The 26,092-nt window shown below is 43.6% G+C and overlaps 1 protein-coding gene across 1 annotated transcript in view; it reads right to left on the bottom strand.

The window, feature by feature from the left end:
* Window positions 1-26,092, bottom strand: part of LOC140735298 (neuronal pentraxin-2-like) — a 45,951-nt gene that overhangs the window by 741 nt on the left and 19,118 nt on the right. The window contains exons 2-6 of the mRNA XM_073060182.1: window positions 25,857-26,073; window positions 22,948-23,192; window positions 21,348-21,527; window positions 19,098-19,313; window positions 1-372 (exon numbers count right to left, since the gene is read on the bottom strand). The exon at window positions 1-372 is cut by the window's left edge and continues 741 nt beyond it. Coding sequence (XP_072916283.1) covers window positions 301-372; window positions 19,098-19,313; window positions 21,348-21,527; window positions 22,948-23,192; window positions 25,857-26,073 — 930 coding nt within the window. The 3' untranslated portion in view covers window positions 1-300. The remainder of the gene's footprint in view (window positions 373-19,097; window positions 19,314-21,347; window positions 21,528-22,947; window positions 23,193-25,856; window positions 26,074-26,092) is intronic.

Here is a 26,092-nt window from a genome sequence, read left to right as displayed (position 1 = left end):
AATAATTCCAGACCATGTATGTTCTAAGCAAATGATAAACACAAGAGATTCTGTAGATGCCGGAAATACAGAGCAACACACACAAAATGCTGGAGGAACTCAGCAGATCAGGCAGTATTTATGGAAATTGATAAATAGTCGATATTTCAGGGCACGACTCTTCTTCAGGACAAATGGTAATTGCTTGAAAAGCTCTTGTTGACTGAAGATAACAGATGCCTTCAATCTCTTTTAACATGCCAGTCTTTACAAAGAGTGTAACACACAAAATGCTGGAGGTACTCAGCAGGTCAGTGGTATTTATGGAGAGGGATAAACCATCGAAGTTTCAGTCCGAGATCCTTCATCAATGACAAGAGGAGAGTCCATTTTCTAAAAGTTAGGAAAACAAACATAATAAATGCCCTTACAGAAAATTCAGATCATAAAGTGGTGATGAAGACCACAAATATATTTGCATAATCAGAATTCCTCTGCAAATCAGGCACAGCAAGTGGCAAATGTGTGTTAGATGATGTTATTCAAATTAGGTATGCCAAGTGGCACCACTGAGTACTTCCACATGAAACAGTGTCGCAGGAAAACAGCATCCACCATCAGGGACCCCCTCCACCCAGGAGAAGCTCTCTTCTTGCTGCTACCATCAGGAAGAAGGTACAGGAGCCTCGGAACCCCCACCATCAGGTTCAGGAACAGTTATTACCCCTCAACCATCAGGATCTTGAACCAAAGGTGATAACTTCACTCACCTTATGATTGAAATGTTCCCACAACCAATGGACTCTTTGTCACATGTTGTTAATACTTATTGATATTTTATCTTTTATTATTATTTCTTTCTTTTTGTACTTTTCAGTTTGTTGTCTTCTACACTCTGGTTGAGTGCCCAAGCTGGATGGTCTTTCATTGGCTCTGTTATGGTTATTCTATAGATTTATGAAGTATGCCCACAGGAAAATGAATCTCAGGCTTGTTTGTCCATTCTGTTGGGGATGGCCTTTCATTAATTCTATTATGCTGCTTGTATTTACTGTGAATGCCTGCGTATAATAAATCTCAGGTTTGCATATGTACTTTGATAATAAATTTACTTTGAACTTCGATGTATGTTATATGGTGTTATTCCATCCTTCCAGTTACTAGGATGCTGCCAGAATTACAGAGCATGTCTTATGAGGATAGGTTGATCTAGGGCTTTTCTCTTTGGAGCGAAGGAGGATGAGAGGTGATTTGATAGAGGTGGACAAGAGGCATTGATTGAGAGGACAGCCAGAGACTTTTTCTCCGGGTGGAAATAGCTAAAACAAGTGTTAGAACTTTAAGGTGTTGGGAGGAATGTTTGGGGGAGGGTGGGAGTTGGATATCAGAGACAGGTTTTTACACAGAGTGTGGTAGATATGTGGAATGTCCTTCCAGGAGTAGTGGCAGGTACATTAGAGATAATCTTGAGATTCTTAGATAGATACATGAATGAATGAAAACTTAAGTGCTATGTGGAAGGGAAGTGCTAGATTGATCTTGGAATAGGTTAAAAGGTCAGCAGAACAGTGGGGTAGAAGCTGCCCTTGAGCTTGGTGGTACATGCTTTCAGGTTTTTGAATCTTCTGCCCAGTGAAGAGGGGAGAAGAGAGAATGTTTGGGGTGGATGGGGTCTCTGATTATGATGGTTGCTTCACCAATTTAAGAGACTCTTAGAAAGGCACATGGATAAATCAAAAATGGAGGGAAGGGCTAGACTAATCGATTTCAAGAGGACAAAAATATAAAAGCAAGGATGTAATGTTGAGACTTTGTAAAGAATTGGTGAGACCTCACTTGGAGTATTGTGAGCAGTTCTGGGCCCCTTATAGAAAGGATGTGCTGAAACTGGAGAGGGTTTAAAGGAGATTCATGAAAATGATCTCAAGATTGAATGGCTTGTCATATGAAGAGTGCTTGATGGCTCTGGGCTTGCATTTACTAGAATTCAGAAAAGTAAGGGGTGACAGGGTTGGCGCGTGGCCTAGTGGGCAAGGTATCAGACTAGTGATCTGAAGGTCACTGGTTCGAGCCTCAGCTGAGGCAGCGTGTTTGTGTCCTTGAGCAAGGCACTTAACAACACATTGCTCTGCGACGTCACCGGTGCCAAGCTGCTTGGGTCCTAGTGCCCTTCCCTTGGACAACATCAGTGGCGTGGAGAGGGGAAGGCCTGCAGCTTGGGCAACTGCCGATCTCCCATACAACCCTGCCCAGGCCTACGCCCTGGAAACTCCAGGCGCAGATCCATGGTCCCCGAGACCGACGGATGCCATTCATTCAAGGGGTGACCTCATTGAAATCGAATGGTGAAAGGTTTGATAGAGTGTATGTGGAGAGGATGTTTCCTATGGTGGGAATGTCTAAGACTAGAGGACACAGCCTCAGAATAGAGGGAAGTCCATTTAGAATGGAGATGAGGAGGAATTGCTTTAGCCAGAGAGTGGTGAATCTATGGAATTCTTTGTCACAGGCAGCTGTGGAGGCCAAGTCTTTATGTATATTTAAGGCAGAGGTTGATAGATTCTTGATTGGTCAGGGCATGAAGGTGGTCAGGGCATGAAGGCATACAGGGAGAAGACACGAGATTGTGCTGAGAGGAAAACTGGATCAGCATTGAAGAAATGACAGAGGAGACTTGTTGGGCCAAATGGCCCAATTCTACTCCTATACCTTATAGTCTTCTACTTCTCCCTCTCTCTCCGTCATTAGAGCCTGTGGGATGTTGAAGCGTTGGGATGGACTCTAGATTATGGTCTCTGGGGGCTTTGATACTGCTTGCATGGTGGGTGATGGGGGAGGTTGATGCTTTTGCTGGAGCAGTTGGAGGGAGCGGGCGCAGGGAGGGTTGCTGCTTTTGTTGTTGCTTGTTCATGAGGGGAAGGGGGGCTTTGGGGTTCTAACATTTTGTGTCATTCATTCATTCCTTGGGATTTTCTGTTTCCTGGATGTCTGTAGAGTAAAAATTTCAGGTGGTATACTGGATACATTAGGTTAGAGAGTCAGAACAGCATCGAAGAGCAAAGGGCCCATACTGTGCTGTACTATTCTATGACAGATCACACTTTATCTTGTGACCTCACCTCCTAGATGGGCTTAAGTGAGGGCATTTAAGTTAAGTTAAAGAGTTGGATTAATCTTTTAGAGAGATGAGCAGAAGAATATTTGCTCTTGAATCGCTACCTGAGAATTGTTTCCAATGCAATATCTTTCAGATTAGTTATCATGACAGCATCCATCTGTAATTCAAGAAACAGATGCAGTTACGTCAACTGGGGGGAGAAGTACAAACATGACTCTGAAAAATATCCAGTAGGCACTGAGCTGGGGTTGGAACATGCTTCAAACCTCCTCCATCTGGACTTCCACCGATCTCAAAGCACAGCTCCAGCTGACAAGGATCACCATGGCTTAGATTTTGCTATAAGTGTCCGTCCTTTAAGCCCATGGCTTCTGACAGATGGATACCCTGATAAAAGCAGCATTTGGATTTGTTCAGTGGTCTGGGGTTACCTTTATTGTTCCTTGACGTCACTGTAGTCACGGTGAATGGTGGGGGACTAAGAAGTGTGGCAGAACAGGAGGATCTGGGAACACACATCCATAATTCCTTGTAAGTAAAGTCACAGGTAGATAGGATCATAAAGAGAGCTTCTGGCACATTGGCTTCATAATTAAAGTATTGAGTGTAGGAGTTGAAATGTTATATTGGAGTTGTATAAGATGTTGGTGAGGCCAAATATGGAGAATTGTTTGCATTTCTGGTCACCTACCCACAGGAAATATATAAATAAGATTGAAAGAGTGCAGAGAAAATTTACAAGGATGTTATAGAGTCATAGAAAAGTGCAGCCCAGACACAGGCCATCTGGCCCATCTAGTCTAGTCTAGTCATGGGATTGAGTTTAAGAGCAGAGAGGTAATGTTACAGCTATATAGGACCCTGGTCAGACCCCACTTGGGAGTACTGTGCTCAGTTCTGGTCACCTCACTACAGGAAGGATGTGGAAAACATGGAAAGGGTGCAGAGGAGATTTACAAGGATTGGAGAGCATGCCTTATGAGAATAGGTTGAGTGAACTCGCCCTTTTCTCCTTGGAGTGATGGAGGATGAGAAATGACCTGATAGAGGTGTATAAGATGATGAGAAGCATTGATCGTGTGGATAGTCAGAGGCTTTTTCCCAGGGCTGAAATGGCTAGCATGAGAGGGCACAGTTTTAAGGTGCTTGGAAGTAGGTACAGAGGAAATGTCAGGGGTAAGTTTTTTTTTACGCAGAGAGTGGTGAGTGTGTGGAATAGGCTGCTGGCGGTGGTGATGGAGGCGGATACGATAGGGTCTTTTAAGAGACTTCTGGATAGGTACATGGAGCTTAGAAAAATAAAGAGCCATGGATAACCCTAAGTAATTTCTAAGGTGAGGACATGTTCGACGTAGCTTTGTGGGTCGAAGGGCCTGTATTGTGCTGTAGGCTTTCTATGTTATGTTTCTGTGTTAACAATAAAAGTTCCTTTCTTCAACAACTGCAAGAATATGATTAAGATAAGGCTTTACTTTTTGGAGCAAATTACTTGACAGGTGTACAAGCTGATAAGAGGCAAAGATAGAATAGACAGCCAAGACCTTTTCCCAGGTGGAAGTGGCTAATACAAGGGGGTATAATTTTAATGTTGTTGGAGGAAAGTATAGTGTGGGGTATCTCAAAGGAAAGTTCTTCACACTGAGTGTATGGGACTGGTGCTAGATGCAGATACATTATGGATATTTATGACACTCTTAATTGGGCTCATGGATGATAGAAAACTGGAGGGCTATGTTGGAGGGAAGGGTGAGGTGGAGTTTAGAGTCGGTGAAAGGGTTGGCACAATATTGTGGGATGAAGGACCTGTACTGTATGGTAATGTTCCACGTAATATTGGGCAGGTGATTAGTTGTTTTTAATTTAGCTTTGCAAACCTGAATTTAGCTTTCACTTGATTCACGAGCTCATGCCCAAAAAGAAAAATTATGAGAATATACAGGACTACTCACTCTATCAAATAGACACTACCCTTATTTCAGATTGCTGGCAACCACAGTTATCTGCCGTTCTGTCATGTTCAGAGACTAATGGAAAACAATTTAGTTCATGACTATAATCTGCTCCAAATGCTATCCTGATCCCATTATACAAGATGAAATACCATGTTCTGCCCTGGACTCAATAATCTTTAAATAACCCCCCAACATCTGCTCACCAGTCATGTAAATGATTACATTTGATAGTTTGTTAAAAATCCTATATGTTTTTTAAAATTTCATTTAATTATTGATGATTGTGCAGACCAAAAGCCTGTTGGTATGTGGGGACTACATGATGATTCAAAAACGCTTTTTTCCCTCTTTCTAATGTTACCTGTATGTCCACACCATTAATAACCAAGCTTAAGGCCCAAAGTCATAGTTCAATTTAAAAATGGATCTGGAAATCAGAAATTGCTGTTGGTAAGCACTAGAGATTCTGTAGGTGCAGGAGATCTTGACCAAGACATGCACAAAATGCTGGAGGAACTCAGAAGGTCAGGTAGTATCTATGGAGAGGAATAAGCAGTCGACATTTCAGGCTGAGACCCTTCCTCAGATCAGAAGGTATTTGTTAAATGAGGAATCAAAAATCCAAATTTTATTAGTTTTTAAATTTTTTTGGTTTAGCTGGGGAGTTAAAAAAAAATTTTCTTGTTCTGATGAAGCCAGACTCTTCTCTCTTTTTCAATTCCCCATTCTGGTTTCCCTCCTTCTTAACTTTCTTCCGAGGTCCACTCTACTATCCTATCAGAGTTCTTCTTCTTTAGCCTTTTTACCTTTTCCACCTATCACCTCCCAGCTTATTTCATCCCCTCCACCCACCCGCCTTCCCCCCTCACCTGGTCTCACATGTCAGCTTGTACTCCTTCCTCTCCCTCCGCCTGCTTATTCTGGCTTCTGTCCCCTTCCTTTCCAGTCCTAACTGAAACATTGACTGTTTATCTAGACACCGGCTGACCTGTTGAGCTCCTGCAGTATTTTGTGTGCTTTTTCTGGGTTTCCAGCAGAATATCTTGTGTATATGTTTTTAAAAAAAACATTTTAGGCTGATATATGAATTCTAATATTCTATAATATTTATTTAGAGATACAGCTGGGAACAGGCCCTTCTAGCCCAACAAGCCATGCCACCAAGCAATCTGCCCATTTAACCCTAGCCTAATCACAGGACAACTTACAATGACCTACTAACCTAGCAACGGGTACATCTTTGGAATATGGGAGGAAACCAGTGCACCCAGAGGAAACCCATGCAGTCATGGGAAGAACACACAAACTCCTTTACTCCCTGTATACCCATGACCATATCGCCACCCACAGTTCCAATCTGCTAATTAAATTTGCCTACGACACTACATTGATTGGCCTTATCTCAAACAATAACGAGGTGGCCTGCAGGGAAGAAGTCATCTCTCTGACACAGTGGTGTCAAGAAAACAACCTCTCCCGCCATGTCGCAAAAACAAAGGAGCTGGTTGTGGACTACAGGAGGAATGGAGATGAGCTAACCCCAGTTGACATCAATGGATCTGGGGTTGAGAGGGTAAACAGCTTCAAGTTCCTCGGCATCCACGTCAACGAGGACCTTGTGGTCTGTACACACCAGCTGTGCAATGAAAAAGTGGCTCTTTCACCTCAGATGGTTGAGCAAGTTTGGTATGGGCCCCCAAACCCTAAGAACTTTCTATAAGGGCACAGTTGAGAGCATCCTGACTGGCTGCATCACTGCCTGGTTTGGGAACTGTACCTCCCTTAATCTGTAGTTGTGAACTTCCCATGATTCAGGACACTTACAAGGACGGGTGTGTAAAAAAGGCCCGTAGGATCATTGGGGACCCAAGTCAACCCAAGCACAATCTATTCAGCTGCTACCATCCGGGAAACGGTACCTCAGCATAAAAGCCAGGACCAACAGGCTCCAGGACAGCTTCTTCCACCAGGCCATCAGACTGATGAACTCACACTGATTTGAGTGTACTCTATATTACATTGACTGTTCTATTTATTATAAATTACTATGATTGCTCATGGCACATCTAGATGGAGACGTAACATAAAGATTTTTACTCCTCATGTATGTGAAGGATGTAAGAAAGAAAGTCAATTCAATTCAATTCAGGAATTGGACTCTGCATTCTGACACTCCATGCTGTTACGTACCCGTGACACGTGACGCGTGACTGGGGTTGAAGCTATACTGGACTTGAGGTAATGGTCTTGTGATGGTGGAGTGACGTCATTTTCCCGCCAGTAGAGGTCATGTGACAGTTTTTTTTTACAGGGTATAAAAGGAGGACCCCTCCCTGTGAGGAGGGGCAGTTCGTGGCTGGATTTGCCATGTTGACTTTATGACGCAGTTTAGTTGAAAGATGAAGTTTTATCTAATGCCTAAAGTTTAAAAGGTCATTGCCAGCAGTTTCTTTACAATACTGCTAGTTGAGAATCAGTGGAGAGTGAAGATCAGAGTTCGGGAGTTAAAGATCGAGGAAAATTGATTTCGACGGTGAAACAGGTTCGACCTTGTTTGATCCTCATTCGGAAGGATTTCATTGACTGTTCTCATGTTAATCCCTGGGAAATACCAGAAAGGATTGAGAATGGTGTTTTGAAGGAAAGGTCAGTGCCTTTAAGCCGTTTTGTTTTGTTACGTAAATTCTTCGTGGGAAAAGTTCGATTTGGGAAACGAAGCAACGTGACGTGAAAGAGAATTTAAATCGTCTTAAAAAGTCTCTCCCTTAAATTAACTGTGAGCATTTTGAACTTTTGGCAATACTACTTTGAAGAACTGTTTTTGCAACATCGCTTTAAGAACTGTTTAAGCTGCCACGCAGCAGCTGATTTCCGGTTACGTTAGTGTTTTGTTTACTTTTGGGGGGGTTTGTTTTCAATGTTTAATAAACATGTTATTTGTTATAAAAACCCCTGCCTAACTCATATATTTATTGTTGCCTAAATCCATAACAATGCTGTAATTGTATCGTGCTAACTACTACCTTACCATGGCGCCCTAATATGTAGCGACTAACTTGTTAATAATGACAATAATGGAGCCATGTTCAAGGTTACCCATTGCAGTTCATACCTCCTGAGATTCCACTGCCTACCAACCTGTCTGAGTTCCTATTCATTACACTGACTGGTTCAACCTAAGAACCCAAGAGGAATAAGGCAGAAGAAGCCATTCAGCCCATCAGGTTTGTAACACCTTTCAATTGAAGCTGATTCCTTTTTGATCGCGTTCTCTTGCCTTCTCGCTGTAACCCTCAACAGTCTTAACAATCGTGAACCTATTGATCTCTGCCTTCAGTACACTCCACTAACTCGGCCCCCCACTGTTCTCATACCACAGATGATGGGGAAAGATGTGCCTGTGACCACTATCCTCTGCAGCTTCTTACATTCATTAACGTTCAGATTGCTGTACTAGACCATAATGCAATCAGTCCCCTTCAGAAGAAGGGTCTCGGTCCGAAACACTTTCCATAGATGCTGCCTGGCCTGTTGAGTTCCTCCAGCATTTTGTGTGTGTTGCTTTGGATTTCCAGCATCTGCAGACTTTCTTGTATTTGTGATGCAATCAGTTAGGATGCTTTCAACAGCACATCTATAGAAATCTATTAGAGCATTTTGTGACAACCCAAACATCCTTAAACTTCTAAGGAAGTAAAGAAGTTGGCGCACCTTCCTTGTCATAGAACACTCAGCACAGAATCAGCCTCTAGTCTATGCTGAACTGTTACTCTGCCAAGTCCCATTGACCCACACCTGGACCTTAACTCTCCATAGCCCTCCCATCCATGTACCTATTGAAACATCTCTTAAATGTTGAAATCAATCCTGCATCAACTCCTTCCACACTCACAGCTCCTCTTAAATATTTCATTCTTCACTCTTAACCCATGTGACCTCTAGTTCTAGCCTCACCCAACCTCAGCAGAAAAAGCCTGCTTGTATTTACCCTATCTATATCCCTCATAATTTTGCATACATCTACCAAATCTCCCCTTATTCTCATTTGCTCCAGGGAATAAAGTCCTAGCCTGTTCAACCTTTCGCTATAACTTGGGTCCTCAAGTTCTGGCAATAGGTAGTAAATTGAGTTAGACATTGGCTTTATGGTAGAAGCCAAAGAGTGGTAGGAGATGGTTGCCTCTCTAACTGGAGGTCTGTGACAAGTTGAGTGAAACATAGAAAACATACAGGGCCCATTCTGCACTACATCTAAGTAAATCATGAGGTGAATAGATATGGTGAATGCATTCAGACTTTTCCCCAGGTTAAGGAATCATGAACTCGAGGGTGTAGGTTTAAGATGAGAGGGAAAGTTAATAGCAACTCAAGGGGCAATAATTTATTCATTAATGTTATGAAGTTGAATGAACTGTCAGGGGAAATGGTTGAGGCTGGTATAATAACTTCACTCAGAAATGTTCCTACAACCTATGGACTCACTTTATCTCATGTTCTCAATGTTTATTATTAATTTTTTCCGTACTCGCACGGTTTGTTGTCTTTTGCACACTGGTTGAATGCCCAAACTGCTGTGGTCTTTCATTGATTCTATTATGGTTATTATGCTATTATGGATTTATTGAGTATGCCCACAAGAAAATGATTATCATCGATGTATATGGTGACAGATGTACTTTGATAATAAATTTACTTAGGTTTTGAATAATTGGGCAGATACGTGGACTGGAACAGTTTAGAGTATAATAAATTATAAGGCGTATAGATAGGGCTAATGCATGCAGGTGTTTTCCATAGAAGTTTGGTGAGACTAGAAATAGAGGTCATAGGTGAAGGTGAACGGTGAAATATTTAAGGGGAAACTGAGGGGGACCCTCTTCACTCAGAGGGTGATGAGAGTGTGGAACGAGCTGCCAGTGGAAGAGTTGGATGTGGGTTTGATGCAACATTTAAGAGAAGTTTGGATAAGTACCTGGATGGGAGGGCTATGTTGCAGTTATGGGTCAATGGGACTACATAGAATAACAGATTGGCCAAAGGACCCATTTCTGTGCTGTGGGACTGACTACGATCAAAACTCTGGCAAATTAAACTAGCTTGCATGGACCAGATGGGCCAAAGGGCCTATTTTCATTTCCTTTTGGGTCCTCAGCCTGAAATGTCGGCTATTTATTCACATCCATAGATGCTGCCTGACTTGCTGAGTTCCTCCAAAGTTCAAAGTAAATTTATTGTCAAAGGACATGGATGTCACCAAATACTACCCTGAGATTCACTTTCTTGCTGGCATTTACAGAACAAAAATGTACAATAGAATCAATGAAAAACTGCCAACAAAGACTGACAAATCGTGCAAATACAAAAAGAAATAAGTATAATAAATAAAATAAATAAATAAATACAGAGAACACGAGTTGTAGAGTCCTTGAAAGTGAGGTTGTGTTCAGTATCAGTTCAAAGTTCAAAGTATATTTATTAGCAAAGTATGAATACTTTATACAGCCCTGAGATTCGTCTCCTTACAGGCAGCCACTAAACAAAGGAACCCAATAAAGTTCATTAAAACAAAAGACTGACAAACACTCAATATGCAGAGAGAAAAAAAACAATTCATACAGACAATAAGAGTAAGCAAATATCATTCAGAACTGAAGTTGAGGTATCCAGCATTTTGTGTGTGTTGCAATATTTTCTTTACCTTCTTCAGCGCAGTTCTGTGGTTTCTTGATGTTTCAGATCCAAATCCTGCTTCATACCCTAAAGCAAGGTCTCAAACTGAAACATCAATAATTCCTCTCCCCTCCACAGAAGTTGCTCGACCTGCTGAGTTCCTCTAGCAGATTAGACCACAAGATATAGGAGCAGAATTAGGCCATTCAGCCCATCAATTCTGCTATGCCATTTCATCATGGCTGTTTTATTTTCCCCCTCAACCCCATTCCCCTGCCTTCTCCCCAAATGTTGCAGGAGATTCCAGCATCTGCAATCTCTTGTGGTTCCAGGTCGATATCTTCTTAGATTATGGAAACCCACACCGTACAGATCATTTCCTCAAAAGAATAAAAGGCGGCTGCAGTACAAGTGATATATTAATATAATGCTTTTATTTTTATTCATTTTTTCTTCTTTTATCCAAAAGATATAACAATTATTTTAATGCAAAAACGTCGAATGAACGAAATGGTCACCATCATATAGTCAAAGTCATGAGAAAAACGAATGATAAAATACAAACCCAGAACCTTAAAACTAAAATGTCTCTTGAACCCTGTTGTCATACAGTGAAAGAGATGGTTAGTATTAATGTAACCATACTGTGAATGACATCACAAAGAGGACAGCAGACAGGATGGAGCAAAACCCCTTTTTTCTGACTGTTTTTACGATTATAGACAGAGTATAAAGCATTCGGGTATGGCTGCTTTTGTATCGAGCTGTGTGCAGCTTCACAACATCTTCATTCACCTCATTAGGGAAGGCTCTCCTGGGTTCACATATTGACATTGTATAAAAACACACACACACACACACACACACACACACACACACACGGATCATAGCCCGTTTCAGGTTTAATGGAAATAACAAACAGCAGATATTTAACCAAGCTTTTAAAATCATGAAGGGATTTGATGGAGAATCTGTTTCCAGTGGCAGAAAGGTGGGTAACCAGAGACCAAAGACCCAAGAGCAGAATTAGGCTTTTCGCCAAGAAAGCAAATCTCAAGGTTGTAAATAGTGACATGTACTTTGATAATAAATTTACTTTGAACGTTGAGTCTGCTCCACCATTTCATCATGGCTGATTTATTATCCCTGCCAATCCCATTCTCCTGCCTTCTCCCCACTTCGATGCTCTTAGTAATTAAGAACCTATCAACTTTGCTTTAAATATACTCAATGACTTGGCCTCCACAGCTGTCTATGGTAATGAATTCATCACCCTCTGACTAAAGAAATCCCTCCTCATCTCTGTTCTATAGGGACTTCCTTGTACCCGAGGCTCTGCCCTCTGGTCCTAGTCTCGCCCTCTATAGGAAACATCCTCTCCACATCAACTCGATCTAGGTCTTTCAGTTTTCTACAGGTTTCAGTGAGATCGCCCTCACTCTTCTGAACTCTAGCAAGTACAAGCCAAGAGCCGTCAAATGGTCCTCATACGTTAACCCTTTCATTCCTGGCACAGGAGACTTGGGTTAAGTGTAATTGGGAAAAGAAGCAGATGAGGACCCTCAAGATGTTTTGATGTCACATGTAGATTGAAACAGTGAAATATGGTCATTTGCATTAACATCAACACACCCAAGGGTACGTTGGAGGCAGCCCACACATGTCACCACACACTCTGGCACCATCATAGCATGCCCATAACGCTTGGCAGAACAACACAGAACACAACAAGCAACAATACAACAACAGCAAAACAAGCCCCGTTCCTCCCTCCCACCCACTCATGCACATGCAGTCGTCTAACCCCAATAGTCAGTATTGTTCGGCCTCCAGCAGACCCAGATCTGGGCATAGACATGCAAACATTGGGCCTTCGCCCACCCAAGCAGACTCGCAAAGACTCTTTCACGCAGTCTGTTGTGAACTAAGGCTCATTGTCTTGAACTGCCCTGTTCAAGACTGCAAGGAGCTACAGAGCTGTGGACACAGCTCAGCACATCTCTGAAACCAGCCTCCCCTCCATGGACTGTCTACCCTTCTCATGCCTCAAAGACCCCACTCACACTGGATGTTCTCTATTCTCCCCTCGTAAAACTTAGAACGTAACGGCACATCACAGGTTCTTCAGCCCATTATGTTCTCCAATGAATCTAACTCTTCCCTCCCACATAGCAATCCAATTTTCTATCATCCATGTGTCTATCTAGGAGTTTCTTAAGCATCCCTAGTGTATCTGCCTTTACCACCACCCCTGGCAGTGTGTTCCATGCACCTACCACTGAAAAATCCTGCCTCTGATATCCCCCCTATACTTTCTTCCGATCATCTTAAAATTATGCCCTCTCATATTAGGGTGGTGAGGTGGCAATGCGTCTCTACCAAAGGAGGTGTGAGGCACTCCTTCCCGCCATTGGCCTGCAGGTCACCCTTGGGCAATGTGTAGCATCTACTTAGCTCCTCCCTCCCAATCATGGTCTTGTGAAGCCACGGGAGCAGGTGGTGATGATCGTGTGGGTAGCTGGTGCATTTCACAGGTCCTGCTAATGCAACCACTGTGGCCAGGTAGACAATGTCTGTACAGCATTGATAATGGCTGGGGTCACCTGTCTTGTAAAGACACTGCCCAGAAGAAGACAATGGCAAACCAAATCTGTAGAAAAATTTGGCAAGAACAATTATGTTTCTTGACACAGCACATAATGAATCAATGTATTAGCCATCACCACTCTGGGAAAAGGATACTGGCTGTCCACTGTTATGCCTCTTATCTTGTACACCTCTGTCAAGTCACCACTCATCCTCATAAACTTGGAAGTATGTCCACCAGGCTTAAGGACAGCTTCTACCCCACAGCTATAAGATTATTAGATGGTCCCCCAAGTACAGTAAGATGGATAATATACACAAAATGCTGGAGGAACTCAGGGCAGGCAGCATCGATGGAGAAGAGCAAACAGTTGACAACACTCTGGGCTGAGACCCTTCATCAGGTGAAGGGTTAAAGCAGAAATAATCTGATAGGAGAGGTGAGTGAATCAGAGGAAGTGATAGGCAGGTGAGAAGAGGTAAGGGGGGGGGGGGGACCAGAGTGGGGAACTGAAGGAGAGGGAAGGAGAAATTTCTGAAAGATGGAGAAATTGATGTACATGTTTATTAATGTCCATAGGTGCTGCCTGATCTGCTGAGCTCCTCCAGCATTGTGTGTGTGTGTGTGTGTGTGTGTGTGTGTGTGTGTGTGTGTGTGTGTGTGTGTGTGTGTGTGTGTGTGTGTGTGTGTGTGTGTGTGTGTGTGTGTGTGTGTGAGTGAGAGAGAGAGAAAGACTCTGGATTTCCAGCATCTGCAGAATCACTTGTATTTTTCCATTCAGAGACAAACAAGAGACTGCAGCTGCCAGAATCTGGACCAACAGAGTCCTCCGGGTGCTCCAGTTTCCTCCCACGTTTCAAGGATGTAAAGGTTATTAGGTTAATTGGTCACATGGGTGTAACTGGGTGGCAAGTGCTTGTTGGGCTGCAAGGACCTGTTACCGTGCTGTATCTCTGAAATAAAGATAAAGAAAAGGAAACTGTTGGAGAAACTTTGTCAGGCAGCATCTGCGGAGGGAGATACACAGCCGATATTTAGGGTCGAGGCCCTTTACCTAGACTGAAAGTTAGAGGGAAATAGTATAAAAAGGTGAATGGAAGGGGTGTGGGGTGATTGGCAGATGGTGCAGAGAAGATTGGAAAGAGATTTTAGCTGGAAAATAAGATCTGCAAATGATTGAATTTCAACTCTCAGTCCAGATGAAATGTTGGAACCCAAAACATCTCAACAGATGCTGCCTCACCTCCAATGTTGAATGATCTTTCCCTGATGCACAAAATTAAAAGCTAATAATTGCATTTAAGAATAGGAGGTACGACTTGGACTGGACTCTGATGTGGGTGCATTGTTACACTTCAATTCCACTCTCCAATGTGTTAGAATGACAGTAGCCCATTTAACATTGGTTTAACACAGTGTGTAGTGGTTAGTGCGGTGTTATTACAGTTTAGAACGTCAGAGTTCAATTCTGGTGGCCATCTATAAGAAGTTTGTATGTTCTCCCCTCAACCGTGTGGGCTTCTTCCAGGTTCTCTGGTTTCCTCCCACAGTCGAAAGATGTACTGGTTAGTAGGCTAATTGGTCATTGTAAATTGTCCTGTGTTTGGGCTAGGGTTAAATGGGTGGGTTGTTTAGCAGTGTGGCTCATTGGGCCAGAAGGGCCTGTATCTCTAAATAAATTAAAATCAACGAACAACCCCACCAACTACCTGGAGCGGCATGTGTACATTTTAAAAACTATTACAGCACTGCACACACCCCTCAGCTCGCAATGCTGTACTGTCATTTTAACCTACTCCAAGATCAATCTGAGATTGATCTGTTTGCTCTTAGAGTAAGTTAAAGGTCAGCACAACATTTTCTTCAAATTGCCTTAGACATTAAGACAATCTCAAGAGGACAGACTCTGATAAAGCTAGTGTGCAATTTTAGCACATTGAGCAGGTGTGTCTCGAGCCCATCTCAGTAAATCACGGTAGCATAGTTGTTAGCATAACAGTATCACAGCTCAGGGCATCAGAGCTCGGAGTTCAATCGAAGTGTCTTCTGTAAGGAGTCTGTACATCCTTCCCGTGACCACATGGATTTCCTCCCACAGTCCAAAGATGCACCGGTTAGTCGGTTGATTGGTCATTGTAAATATCCCGCGATTAGGCTAGGGTTAATTGGGGTTGCTGGTCAGCGCAGCTCAAAGGACTGGAAGGACCCATTCCTCACTGAATCTCTAAGTAAAATAATTAATAAATTTTGAATTAGCAGAGAGTAGCTATTTCCAGTAGCATGAGGGCTAATAACCACAGGGGGAAGGGGTTGCAGGAGTTTGCCAAGTGAACACGATAGCACTATCAGAAGCGTCTAAGGAAGTGGCTGAAAAAGTTGGAGGATAGTGGCAAACACAGGGTTAATAAGCAACTCTCGTCAAGTGCTAGCACAAATCTGATGGGCCAAACTACCACTTTTGTGCGATGTGGTTCTACCAGCTGCTTTTTATTTGACCTGATTTTCCTTACGAGTTAACAGGTGAAGAGTGTCCGCTGGCCCAGAGTCTGTATCCACCGGAGTTCAGAAGAATGAGGGGCAAGTTTATTGAAACCCACTAAATATTGAAAGGCCCGGATAAAGTGGACATGGAGAGGATGTTTCATATAGTGGGAGAGTCTAGGACCAGAGGGCACAGACTCAGAATAGAAGAGTCTCCTTTAGAACAGAGGAGAGGAGGAATTTCTTTAGATAGAGAGTGTTGAATCTGTGGAATTCATTATCACAGATGGCTGTGGAGGCCAAGTCATTGGATATGTTTCAAGCAGACGTTGGAAGGTTCCTGTTTAGTAAGGATGTCAAAGGTAATGGGGAGAAGACAGGAGAATGTGGTTGAGAGGAAAAATAAATCAACCCTGATGGAATGATAGATTAGAATTGATTGGCCAAATGGCCTAATTCTGCTCCTACTGTGTGTCTTATGGTCTTATACTGATTGGCATGAGAATTGAGGCATCCCATCTTTAGCTCAGTCTACAGAACAGTATGGCACAGAAGAAGTTTGGCAATTGCGATAATATTGGCCTCATCATGGCTGGGTGAAGAGGAACGGGATCAAGTTTGTAACAGGGAATGCAGGGATCTCTTTCCTGGTCAAGTGACCAGCTATCGAGAACTATGCTCTGGAAAAAGGGGATGTTCCTTCATCTCCAACAATGGACCCAAAAAGGATGGAAGAGAAGGAAGAGGTTTGGTGAGACTAGAACTAGAGGTCGCAGGTTAAGGGTGAAAGGTGCAAAGGGATGGTGCAAATATGAAAAAAGCTAGAAGAAATGGTGGATGCAGGTATAATTTCAACATTTATGGGAAATTTGGATAGGTACATGGATGAGAGGGGTAGGAAGGGCAATAATCTGACTGCAGGTCATTGGGACTAGGCAGCTTAACCATTCAGCATGGACAAGTTGGGTCTGATTCTGTGCTGTAGTGCTCTATGATTCTATGCCTAAATGGAATGAGGGACAGATATGGTGAAGCACTCTTTTCCCATCCCCAGATTTGGGGGGCAGGGCAGAAATCAAATTCTAGAGGGCATAGTTTTAAGGTTGGAGGTGAAAGATGTAATATGTGGCTGAAGCAGGTAGATTAATTTATTTGTTACTTAGAGTTACAGCACGATAACAGGCCCTTCAGCCCGATGAGCCCACACCACCCAATTACATCCATGTGTCCAATTAACATACAAACTACATGCTTTTGTAATGGGGAGGAAACCGGAACATCTGGAGGAAACCCATGTGGTCATGGGGAGAACGTGTAAACTCTTTATGGGCAGTGGCACAAACTGAACCCAGGTCACTGGTGCTGTAGTAGCATTAGACAGATATGGAACAAACAGGATTAGCTTGAATTTATTCATTTTTATTTTGAGATACAGCATGGAACAGGCCCTTCTGGCTCAGTGAGCTACACAAGCCAGCAAACCACCTATTTATGCATCGCTTAATTATAGCACAGTTTACAATGACCAATTAGTTACTAACCAGTATGTTCTTGGACTGTGGGAGGAAACGAGCATGGGAAGGAAACCCACGCGTTCACAGGGAGGATGTACAGGCGGCATCAGAATTGAACTCCAACTCCGACACTCCGAGCTATAACATACAGGTATTTCTTATTTGGCATAGACATCCATGGCTGAAGGGCTGCTTACTACGCCATAAGCACTAAGAAAATAACTATTTCAATCACCACAGCCTTAGAACTCTGTTTCTCAAAACGTTTTTTGTTTTTTTAAAAAAGTGAACAGTGGCACAAAGGAAGAACATGCGGGGTTGAACTTTTAAAGTTTGTTGAATGTTATTTCATCCCAACCCAAGGTGAGCACAAATTACGCAGTAAGGCCATTTAAACTCAATAAAACATTTAAGTCCGGCTCTCTGTAGATCAGCTAGAAGTGATTTCAATGAAGCTTATGAAAAGATTCTTTTAAATTGTTATTCCAGTGAGGAAAAAAATGGTTTTCTTTTTGCTCTCTGTATTCCAACAGATACTCTTGCAACGTAACCTTGAAACAAAATAATAAACCTCTTTCCAGCAATAAGACAATTGAGAAAGGGTTATTTAATTTGTTGATCAAGATCTAGACCAGAAAAGAGTGCCTGCAGAATTTTTCCCAGAGGTTTGCACCTAACATGGGAAATGGAAAATGTTAGAAAGAGTCTGTAGCAAGAGGGTAATGCACCACAGGTTGGCCAGCATACAAGGACACACACACACACACACACACACACTCCATCAGGCAGCATCAACAGAGAGGAATAAACAGTCAATGTTTTAGACCAAGGTCTTTCATCAGGACTGGAAAGGAAGGGAGAAAGAAGCCAGATTAAGATGGTGGGAGGTGGAGGGAAGAGGATGGAGGGAGGAAGAGGGTGGAGGCAAGCTGGCAGGCAATAGATGAGACCAGGTGAGGTGGAGAGAGGTGATGAAGTAAGAAGCTGGGATGTGATTGGTGGAAGGGCAGAAGAAGGAATCTGATAGGACAGTGGACTATGGGAGCAAGGAGAAGAGGAGGGGAACCAGTTGGAGGTGATAGGTATGTGAGGAGACGAGAATGGGAGCCAGAATGGAGAATGGAAAAAGAGGGAAAGGAGTAAAAATTGCCAGAATTATCAATGTCACAGGCAGAGGCCCTTCATCAGGACACAAAGTCTCATTTATTCCTCTCCATAGACCTGTTGAGTTCCTCCAGCATTATGTGTGTCTTATTCTAATTTCTGTAATGCCCTTCACTACTGAAAATGATCCTAAAAATGTATGTAATTCACAAATTACCTTTTGAAGTAACAAGTGAAGGTGGACACAACAAGCTCTCATACAGCAATACACTAACTGACTGATTTACTTTTTAAAACGTTGACAGATCAGCTAGAAACCAGGTCACTGAGATCTCCCCTGCTCTTCAAATACACTACTGTGGAATCTTACAAGTCCACTTGAGGGACGAGGAAGATCTCAGGATCACCCATTACTGGGGTGTGGTGTGGTATCCCGTTGGACTTTGTGCTCAGGTCTCTGGTGTGGTTCTTGTACCTGGGACCATCGACTCAATGTAGAGAATGCTACCTACTGGACACGGCTGGCAGAGTTACCGAGATTTTAAGACACAAAATATCACAATCATTGCTCCTTCCCAAGATGTGAAGATGAGACTGGGAAATTGGTACACTTTTAACCAAATCACAGAAAGTTATCTGTACTAAACAAACAGGGGCACTTATGTGAATCCTCGTGACAATCAGGAACTAACCAAGCGCTCCCGGCAGGTCTCCAGTGGCAACTTGGTTGCCCCACCGAACGCGTCCACGTTGTTGTCAACCCAGGGAATGACATTGCCGGCCAGGTTGGCAGAACAGTTGGCTATGCTCCGGATAACATCGGAGGTGAGAATGTGGTCCCAGATGTTGAAGTGACTCAGTTCACCGACAAATGCCTGTGATGCATCGAACCTGCCTCCAACTGAGTCCTGAGGAAGAAAACACATTAAATTCAGGTTTCTACAGCCTCTCCAAACCAGACGACACGTTAGCCCTCACCAAAGTAAGCCTGGGCTTTAGTTTACCACCTGTCTACACCAGGGTGAAGATTGGCTTTATTTGTCACATGCACTTTAGAACAAGGGGGTATGGTCTTAGGAGAAGATAGTGTCCACCAGTCAGGACTGAGATGAGAAGTTTCTTAATGCCAAAAGTTTTAAATCTTTGAAATACTCAACTCCATGAGGCAATAGATCCCAAGACAAGATTTGGGGAGACACACCACCTGATTTCTATTTCTTAGCATACCAAAATCTTGTAAATTAGAAAGGTATAAATTGGATACTATCTTATCCAGTGGCAGAGTAGACACGAGACTAAATTAGCTAACTCTAGCTCCCATTTTTTGAGCTGTTAATAGCTCACCTCTAAGTTCACAATAGCAGCATCTTGGAACTGTCCTCTGTATTTGCCTCCAGCTGCTGAAATCTTATTTTACATAGTAAAAGTTGTGTTTACTTGAGAGCTTATTTTGGCTTAAGTTTAAACAATTGAACAGATGTTAAACCCTAATTTAATATTCTATCTTTCTTGACAAAAATGCACTTGCTTTCTGATCTTTACAAGTTGAACTTTTACCATCTGAAGAATTTTTAAACATGCAGTACTTCATTATTCATATTTCTCATGATTTCTTATGACATTGAAAGGGACTATTTGGCCCACCAAGTCACTGCCAGCCCTCAGAGCAATCCCATTCCCCCATTTAGTTACGTGATACCCTTTCCCTCTCACTACTCCCTGTTCTCCTGCTAAACCACCTACACAAAGGGCAATTGTCCAAATATTTTAAAGGCATATTATGCTGGTAGCAACTTTAAGAACAAACTTAACCAATCCTTTCCTCTATAGAAGGGGAATATTCCATCCTTGCCCAATCTGGCCTATGTCCAGACCTATCAATATGATTGACTTTCCTAATTGGGCCAGTGATCCACTTTGTGCATCTCTAACAAATAAATGCGGGCTTGCTCAGTCAAGCTGGTTCTCACACTGACCCAACCCCAGAATATCTTAAATATTTAATACATTAATGTAAATTAAAAACAACTGCAATTTCAACATCAATTCCTCCAGCACTCTGCTCACACTAATACCATCCATAATTCATGAAGTAGCAGTTTTTAGCCTTGAGTCCATTACATTGGCCACCTTGCCACGTTAAGCATGGAAGCTTTTACAGCATACTTCATCCTCACCAATATTCCACAGACAGCTCACACAATAGCATTGCAACATTGAATCCACTCACATACTCAACCCAGGAAATCTTCCATGTGGAACTTTTTGGAAAGGTTTTGCAGATTTCCAAGTAAACCATTCCAAGTGTTAATTCATCCCCGATTGTTAAAAAAACCTCCCGTAGATGCATCACACACAAAACGCTGGAGGAACTCAGGAAGTCAGGCAGCATCCACAAAGTAGAATAACGATCAAGGTTTTGGCCAACAGGGCTCAAAAGGAAAGGAGAAGCCAGAATAAGGTGGGTAGAGGGAATGGAGTACAAACTAGCAGGTAATAGGTGGGACCAGGTGGGTGGGTGGGTGGGAGGGAGAGGGGAGGGGGGAATAAAGTAAGAAGCTAGGAGCTGATAGGTAGAAGAATTAAAGGTACAAAGAAGGAGGAAACTAATAGGAGAGGATAGTGGACCTCCAATCCTGATGAAAGGTCTCAACCCAAAACCTTGACTGTTACTTATCCTCCATAGATGCTGCCTGACCTGCTGAGTTCCTCCAGCACTGTTTGTGCTGCTCAAGATTTCCAGCACCTGCAAAATCTCGTGTTTAATTTAGGTGTAATATCTTCAAAATACAAAAAAAAAGCAAGGTGACTTCTTGGGCATGATCCTCTTTCACTCAACATTTGCCCATTTTAAGAATCTCCACTGATAAACTCCTCTCCTCCTGATATAGACTTCTCTCCACCATAGGTGTGGGTGGCTGTTGGCTGGGTGGCACACTTACCTGTTCCTGGCCCAGGATGAGGATGCCACCTGCTTTGACTGGATGCCAAGGAGCCAGGTTCTCTCCTGTGCCACGCAATTGGCCATCTTGATAAGCCTCCCACATGCCATCTCTGGTAGTCCACGTTACGCAGATGTGGTGCCACTTGCCATCATTGATGTCCATGGGCATCTGGGCTACCTGTTGGTGTGATACATTGGATAAAGTCAGTGGTTCCGACCTCAGCCTCCACAGATGCTGCCTGACTCACCAGCAATCCATTCAATTCCTTGTCTGGCTTGTGAATGAGAACCCTTTGTGGTGTTTTTGCCTGAAATAAAGTCATATTAAAGTTTGGAGCCACTGCACTACCCAGTGACCAAAGCATTGTCAAAGAGACAAGTTTTATGGTGGTGAGTTACAAAAACAGAACAGATCACAAAGGAGATTGAGTGGAGTTCTAGAACTCGAGACCAAGGCAGCAACATGCCAGAGAAACTTTTACTCAGGCCAGTACCTCAGCAAATGGTGATTGTTGATTAGAATGTAGAACTTAATAGACCCTATGGCTTACAAATTTGTGCCAACCTTTTAACCTACTCCAAGATCAATCTAATGCTTCCCTCCCACACAGTCCTCCATTTTTCTTTCATCCATGTGCCTCTGAAATGCCCCAATGTATCTGGCTCTACCAGCAGCCCTGGCAGGATGTGCCACATACCCAGCACTCTCTCTGTAAAAACACCTGCTTCTGACATCCTCCCCTATGGTGGTGGTCCATCATGTCCAACGATTACAGTGCGGGCGAGTTTTTAAAGTGGAGAAGGTTGCTCTGGGGCAGTTCAACTCTCAGCCTCAGAGGTCTGATTCCAGCAGTATGAACAGGCATCATAAACTTGGTCTTCCTCAGTTGCAATGGATGACCATGACATCTTTTATGCTTAGTAATAGAAGGAGGCCGGGAACTGGGGTTAAGGAGGAGATAGGAAAAAAAGATCAGCCATGATTGAATGGCGGAGCAGACTCGATGGGCCAGATGGGCCAATTCTGCTCCCATGTCTTACGGTCAAGCCCTTCACTCTCCATGGGACATTGCAGGACCACCTTCCTGGCCGCTGGATCTCACTGTAGTTCTCATCTGCCCAGTCCACCTGAGCTGACTTCTCATGCTAGGACAGGCATGTCCCCATCTCACCAGGGTCTGAAACCACCTGGTTCAGCCTGCTTGTCCATGCAGCATGCCAGGGTGCAGCCGCTGTCACATGCAAACGGCTGAGTGTCCGATGGTTTCCAAAGGTGAGTGAGCTGTCCAGAAATGGACACAAGCCCCTTCACCAGAAGTGTGCTACCCCTGTACTTCTCTCTAAACACTTCATATATTCCTAATGTACCTGCCTCTACCATCACCCTGGCAAGGATAATCAGCTCAGCTGCCTTTCCTAAGAGACCATTTTTCACCTCAAGGTGAGCAAAACCAGTGAAAGGCATCCAGTCCCACACCAGTAAAACCACCTGTGGCATCTCCCAGAGTTATGACCCTCCCCCATGGTCATCAGCTACCAACCGACCAACAGCAAGGTAGTCAGCAGTTGTTAATGATTGGCTGAGAAGCGATACACACCTTATCATTAATGAGTAACTCAATTGCATTCTTTCCCCAGTCAATAAGCACAATTTCATTTGACTGCCCAGTCACGGCGTAGGAGAATGGTGTTCCGATACTGGACGACAGTCTGGATCGAATCCACATGCAGATAGTGAAGGCGTACATTTCAGGAAGACTCTTCTTAATCTTAGCATACAGGTAGTTCGTTTGTAAAGGCATTGATACCTTGAAATCGTCAGGCGAGTTAAAAGCACTGCTCTCTGTGGAGAACAAGACAATAAGCAAAGAACGATTTACACATTAGAGGATATTGAACAAGTTGCTTTGTATGGATTTTTTTTTTAACAAAGTATTATTTCAGGAGAAATGTAGAAAAGATTGAAGCCTGAAGTCCATCAGAAGTCAAATGGTCAAAGCCCAACGGTGAATCTCTGTGGGTTTGCTGGGGAAGATGGGGCCCAGTGTCTGCGAATGGACGGAAGCTGGAGGTCTGGTACAACCTGTCCTGGGGTTAGAAGATGGCGTGGTGTGTGGGTAGGGGGAGAACGGATGAGGCCAGGTCCTGCTGAAGGCTCTCGGCCCGAAACGTCAACTGTCCTCTTTTCCATCGATGCTGCCTGGCCTGCTGAGTTCCTCCAGCATTCTGTGTGTGTTACTTGGATTTCCAGCATCTGCAGATTTCCTCTTGCTGGTTCTGCTGTTGTTGCTTGCTTGTTGTGAATATGTTGCTTTGCCAGGCATTGTGGGCATGCTATGTTGGCGCCAGAATGTATAGTGACACTTGTGGGCTGCCCCCATCACATCTTTGGGTGTGTTGGTTGCTATCCAAACCACGTCTTTCACTGCACGTTTCCGTGTACACGTGATAAATAAATCTGAATCTGATGTTTAAAGGTGGAGGCCTGATACCTTTGAGCAGGAGACTCCAGACCCATCCTGGGCTTGGAGGCCAGTTTTGTGTGTGACTGGGTGAATGGGAGGGAAAGGAGCTCTCCCTCACTGCAGAAAGTTAACCACATTACTTTGTAGAGTCCCACCATTGACCCGAACTGGCATAGAGAGTGCCAAACATTTCATTTATTAATTTGGCAAAGGGCATTACAGCAAAATCAGGATTTTATTACCAAACATAAGCTACCCTTGAACCTGGATGTCAAGACGGCGTCGAGCTGTGGTCCCCATCAAGATGTCACAGATGTAGTTGTCTTTATTTGGTATGTAGGGATGGTTTGGAGGATAGAGAGGAGTGTTAGAGCTCAGCTTAGGGTTTGGTCAGTGACGTAGGGGATTTAGAGCTCAGGTTAGGGTTTGGTCAGTGACGTAGGGGATTTAGAGCTCAGGTTAGGGTTTGGTCAGTGACGTAGGGGATTTAGAGCTCAGGTTAGGGTTTGGTCAGTGACGTAGGGGATTTAGAGCTCAGCTTAGGGTTTGGTCAGTGACGTAGGGGATTTAGAGCTCAGCTTAGGGTTTGGTCAGTGACGTAGGGGATTTAGAGCTCAGCTTAGGGTTTGGTCAGTGACGTAGGGGATTTAGAGCTCAGGTTAGGGTTTGGTCAGTGACGTAGGGGATTTAGAGCTCAGCTTAGGGTTTGGTCAGTGACGTAGGGGATTTAGAGCTCAGCTTAGGGTTTGGTCAGTGACGTAGGGGATTTAGAGCTCAGGTTAGGGTTTGGTCAGTGACGTAGGGGATTTAGAGCTCAGCTTAGGGTTTGGTCAGTGACGTAGGGGATTTAGAGCTCAGCTTAGGGTTTGGTCAGTGACGTAGGGGATTTAGAGCTCAGCTTAGGGTTTGGTCAGTGACGTAGGGGATTTAGAGCTCAGGTTAGAGTTTGGTCAGTGACGTAGGGGATTTAGAGCTCAGGTTAGGGTTTGGTCAGTGACGTAGGGGATTTAGAGCTCAGCTTAGGGTTTGGTCAGTGACGTAGGGGATTTAGAGGTCAGGTTAGGGTTTGGTCAGTGACGTAGGGGATTTAGAGCTCAGCTTAGGGTTTGGTCAGTGACGTAGGGGATTTAGAGCTCAGCTTAGGGTTCGGTCAGTGACGTAGGGGATTTAGAGCTCAGGTTAGGGTTTGGTCAGTGACGTAGGGGATTTAGAGCTCAGCTTAGGGTTTGGTCAGTGACGTAGGGGATTTAGAGGTCAGGTTAGGGTTTGGTCAGTGACGTAGGGGATTTAGAGCTCAGCTTAGGGTTTGGTCAGTGACGTAGGGGATTTAGAGCTCAGCTTAGGGTTCGGTCAGTGACGTAGGGGATTTAGAGCTCAGGTTAGGGTTTGGTCAGTGACGTAGGGGATTTAGAGCTCAGCTTAGGGTTTGGTCAGTGATGTGGGACAGGTGGCACAGAAGGAATGCCAGAGGTCGGGGATGGAACAGGTGCAGACACACCCAGCCCTGAGACACCAGGCAAAGTAATTTGATTCCAGACAATCAGTTTATTGATCATTACAGAATGCCTCTCTGGTGCTTCCTGATCCCTCCCCTCTTCCATCCCCGTTTCCCAACCATGAATCCGCTCTACCTGACCCCTTCCCACTCTGAGTCCACAATAGAGACCCATATCAGAATCAAGTTTATCATCACTCACATATGTCATGACATTTGTTTTTTTTGTGGCAGCAGTACAGTGTAATACATAAAGTTAAACACACATATACATATATTTCTTACTATAATGTATTGAAAACTGTCAGTGATAATAAACCTGATTCTGATTTGGATTCGGGGTTAAGACCATGTTCTTGCTTCTGACTGTGATACTGCATTGTAGACATATTTTGCATGGAGGTTTGTAAAATTTTATTTCATCCAATAGTTTTCAAAGATTAAGAATTTCCTCTTTAACCTTGTAATTAAAAACTGATTCTCCGTCCAACTATTCATTATTGTAAAAGATTACAAGAGTCAGTGATCAGTTTTGTCTAGTTCATACCTTTCTCCAGTTCAGTGACCCTTTCGTGCAAAGCATTGAGTACCGACTCGGTCTTGTGACGGTGTGCCGCTGTCTCATTCAGAAGCAGGTACTTCTCATCTTCAAGCTCAGAGACTTTGTTCAGGAGCTGATTTTCCAGCTCCCCGAGCTTCCTCTGAAGCTGCTCTCGGAGCTCGCTGGGCAAAACCTGGTTGGAGAGATTGGGTCGTGTCTGTTGCTGTTGCAAAACAAAAAGA

The sequence above is a fragment of the Hemitrygon akajei genome, chromosome 11 (genome assembly GCF_048418815.1).
Source record: "Hemitrygon akajei chromosome 11, sHemAka1.3, whole genome shotgun sequence".
NCBI lineage: Eukaryota > Metazoa > Chordata > Chondrichthyes > Myliobatiformes > Dasyatidae > Hemitrygon > Hemitrygon akajei.
Note: the sequence above shows the minus strand (reverse complement) of the source record. Positions and strands in the feature narration are given on the sequence as shown.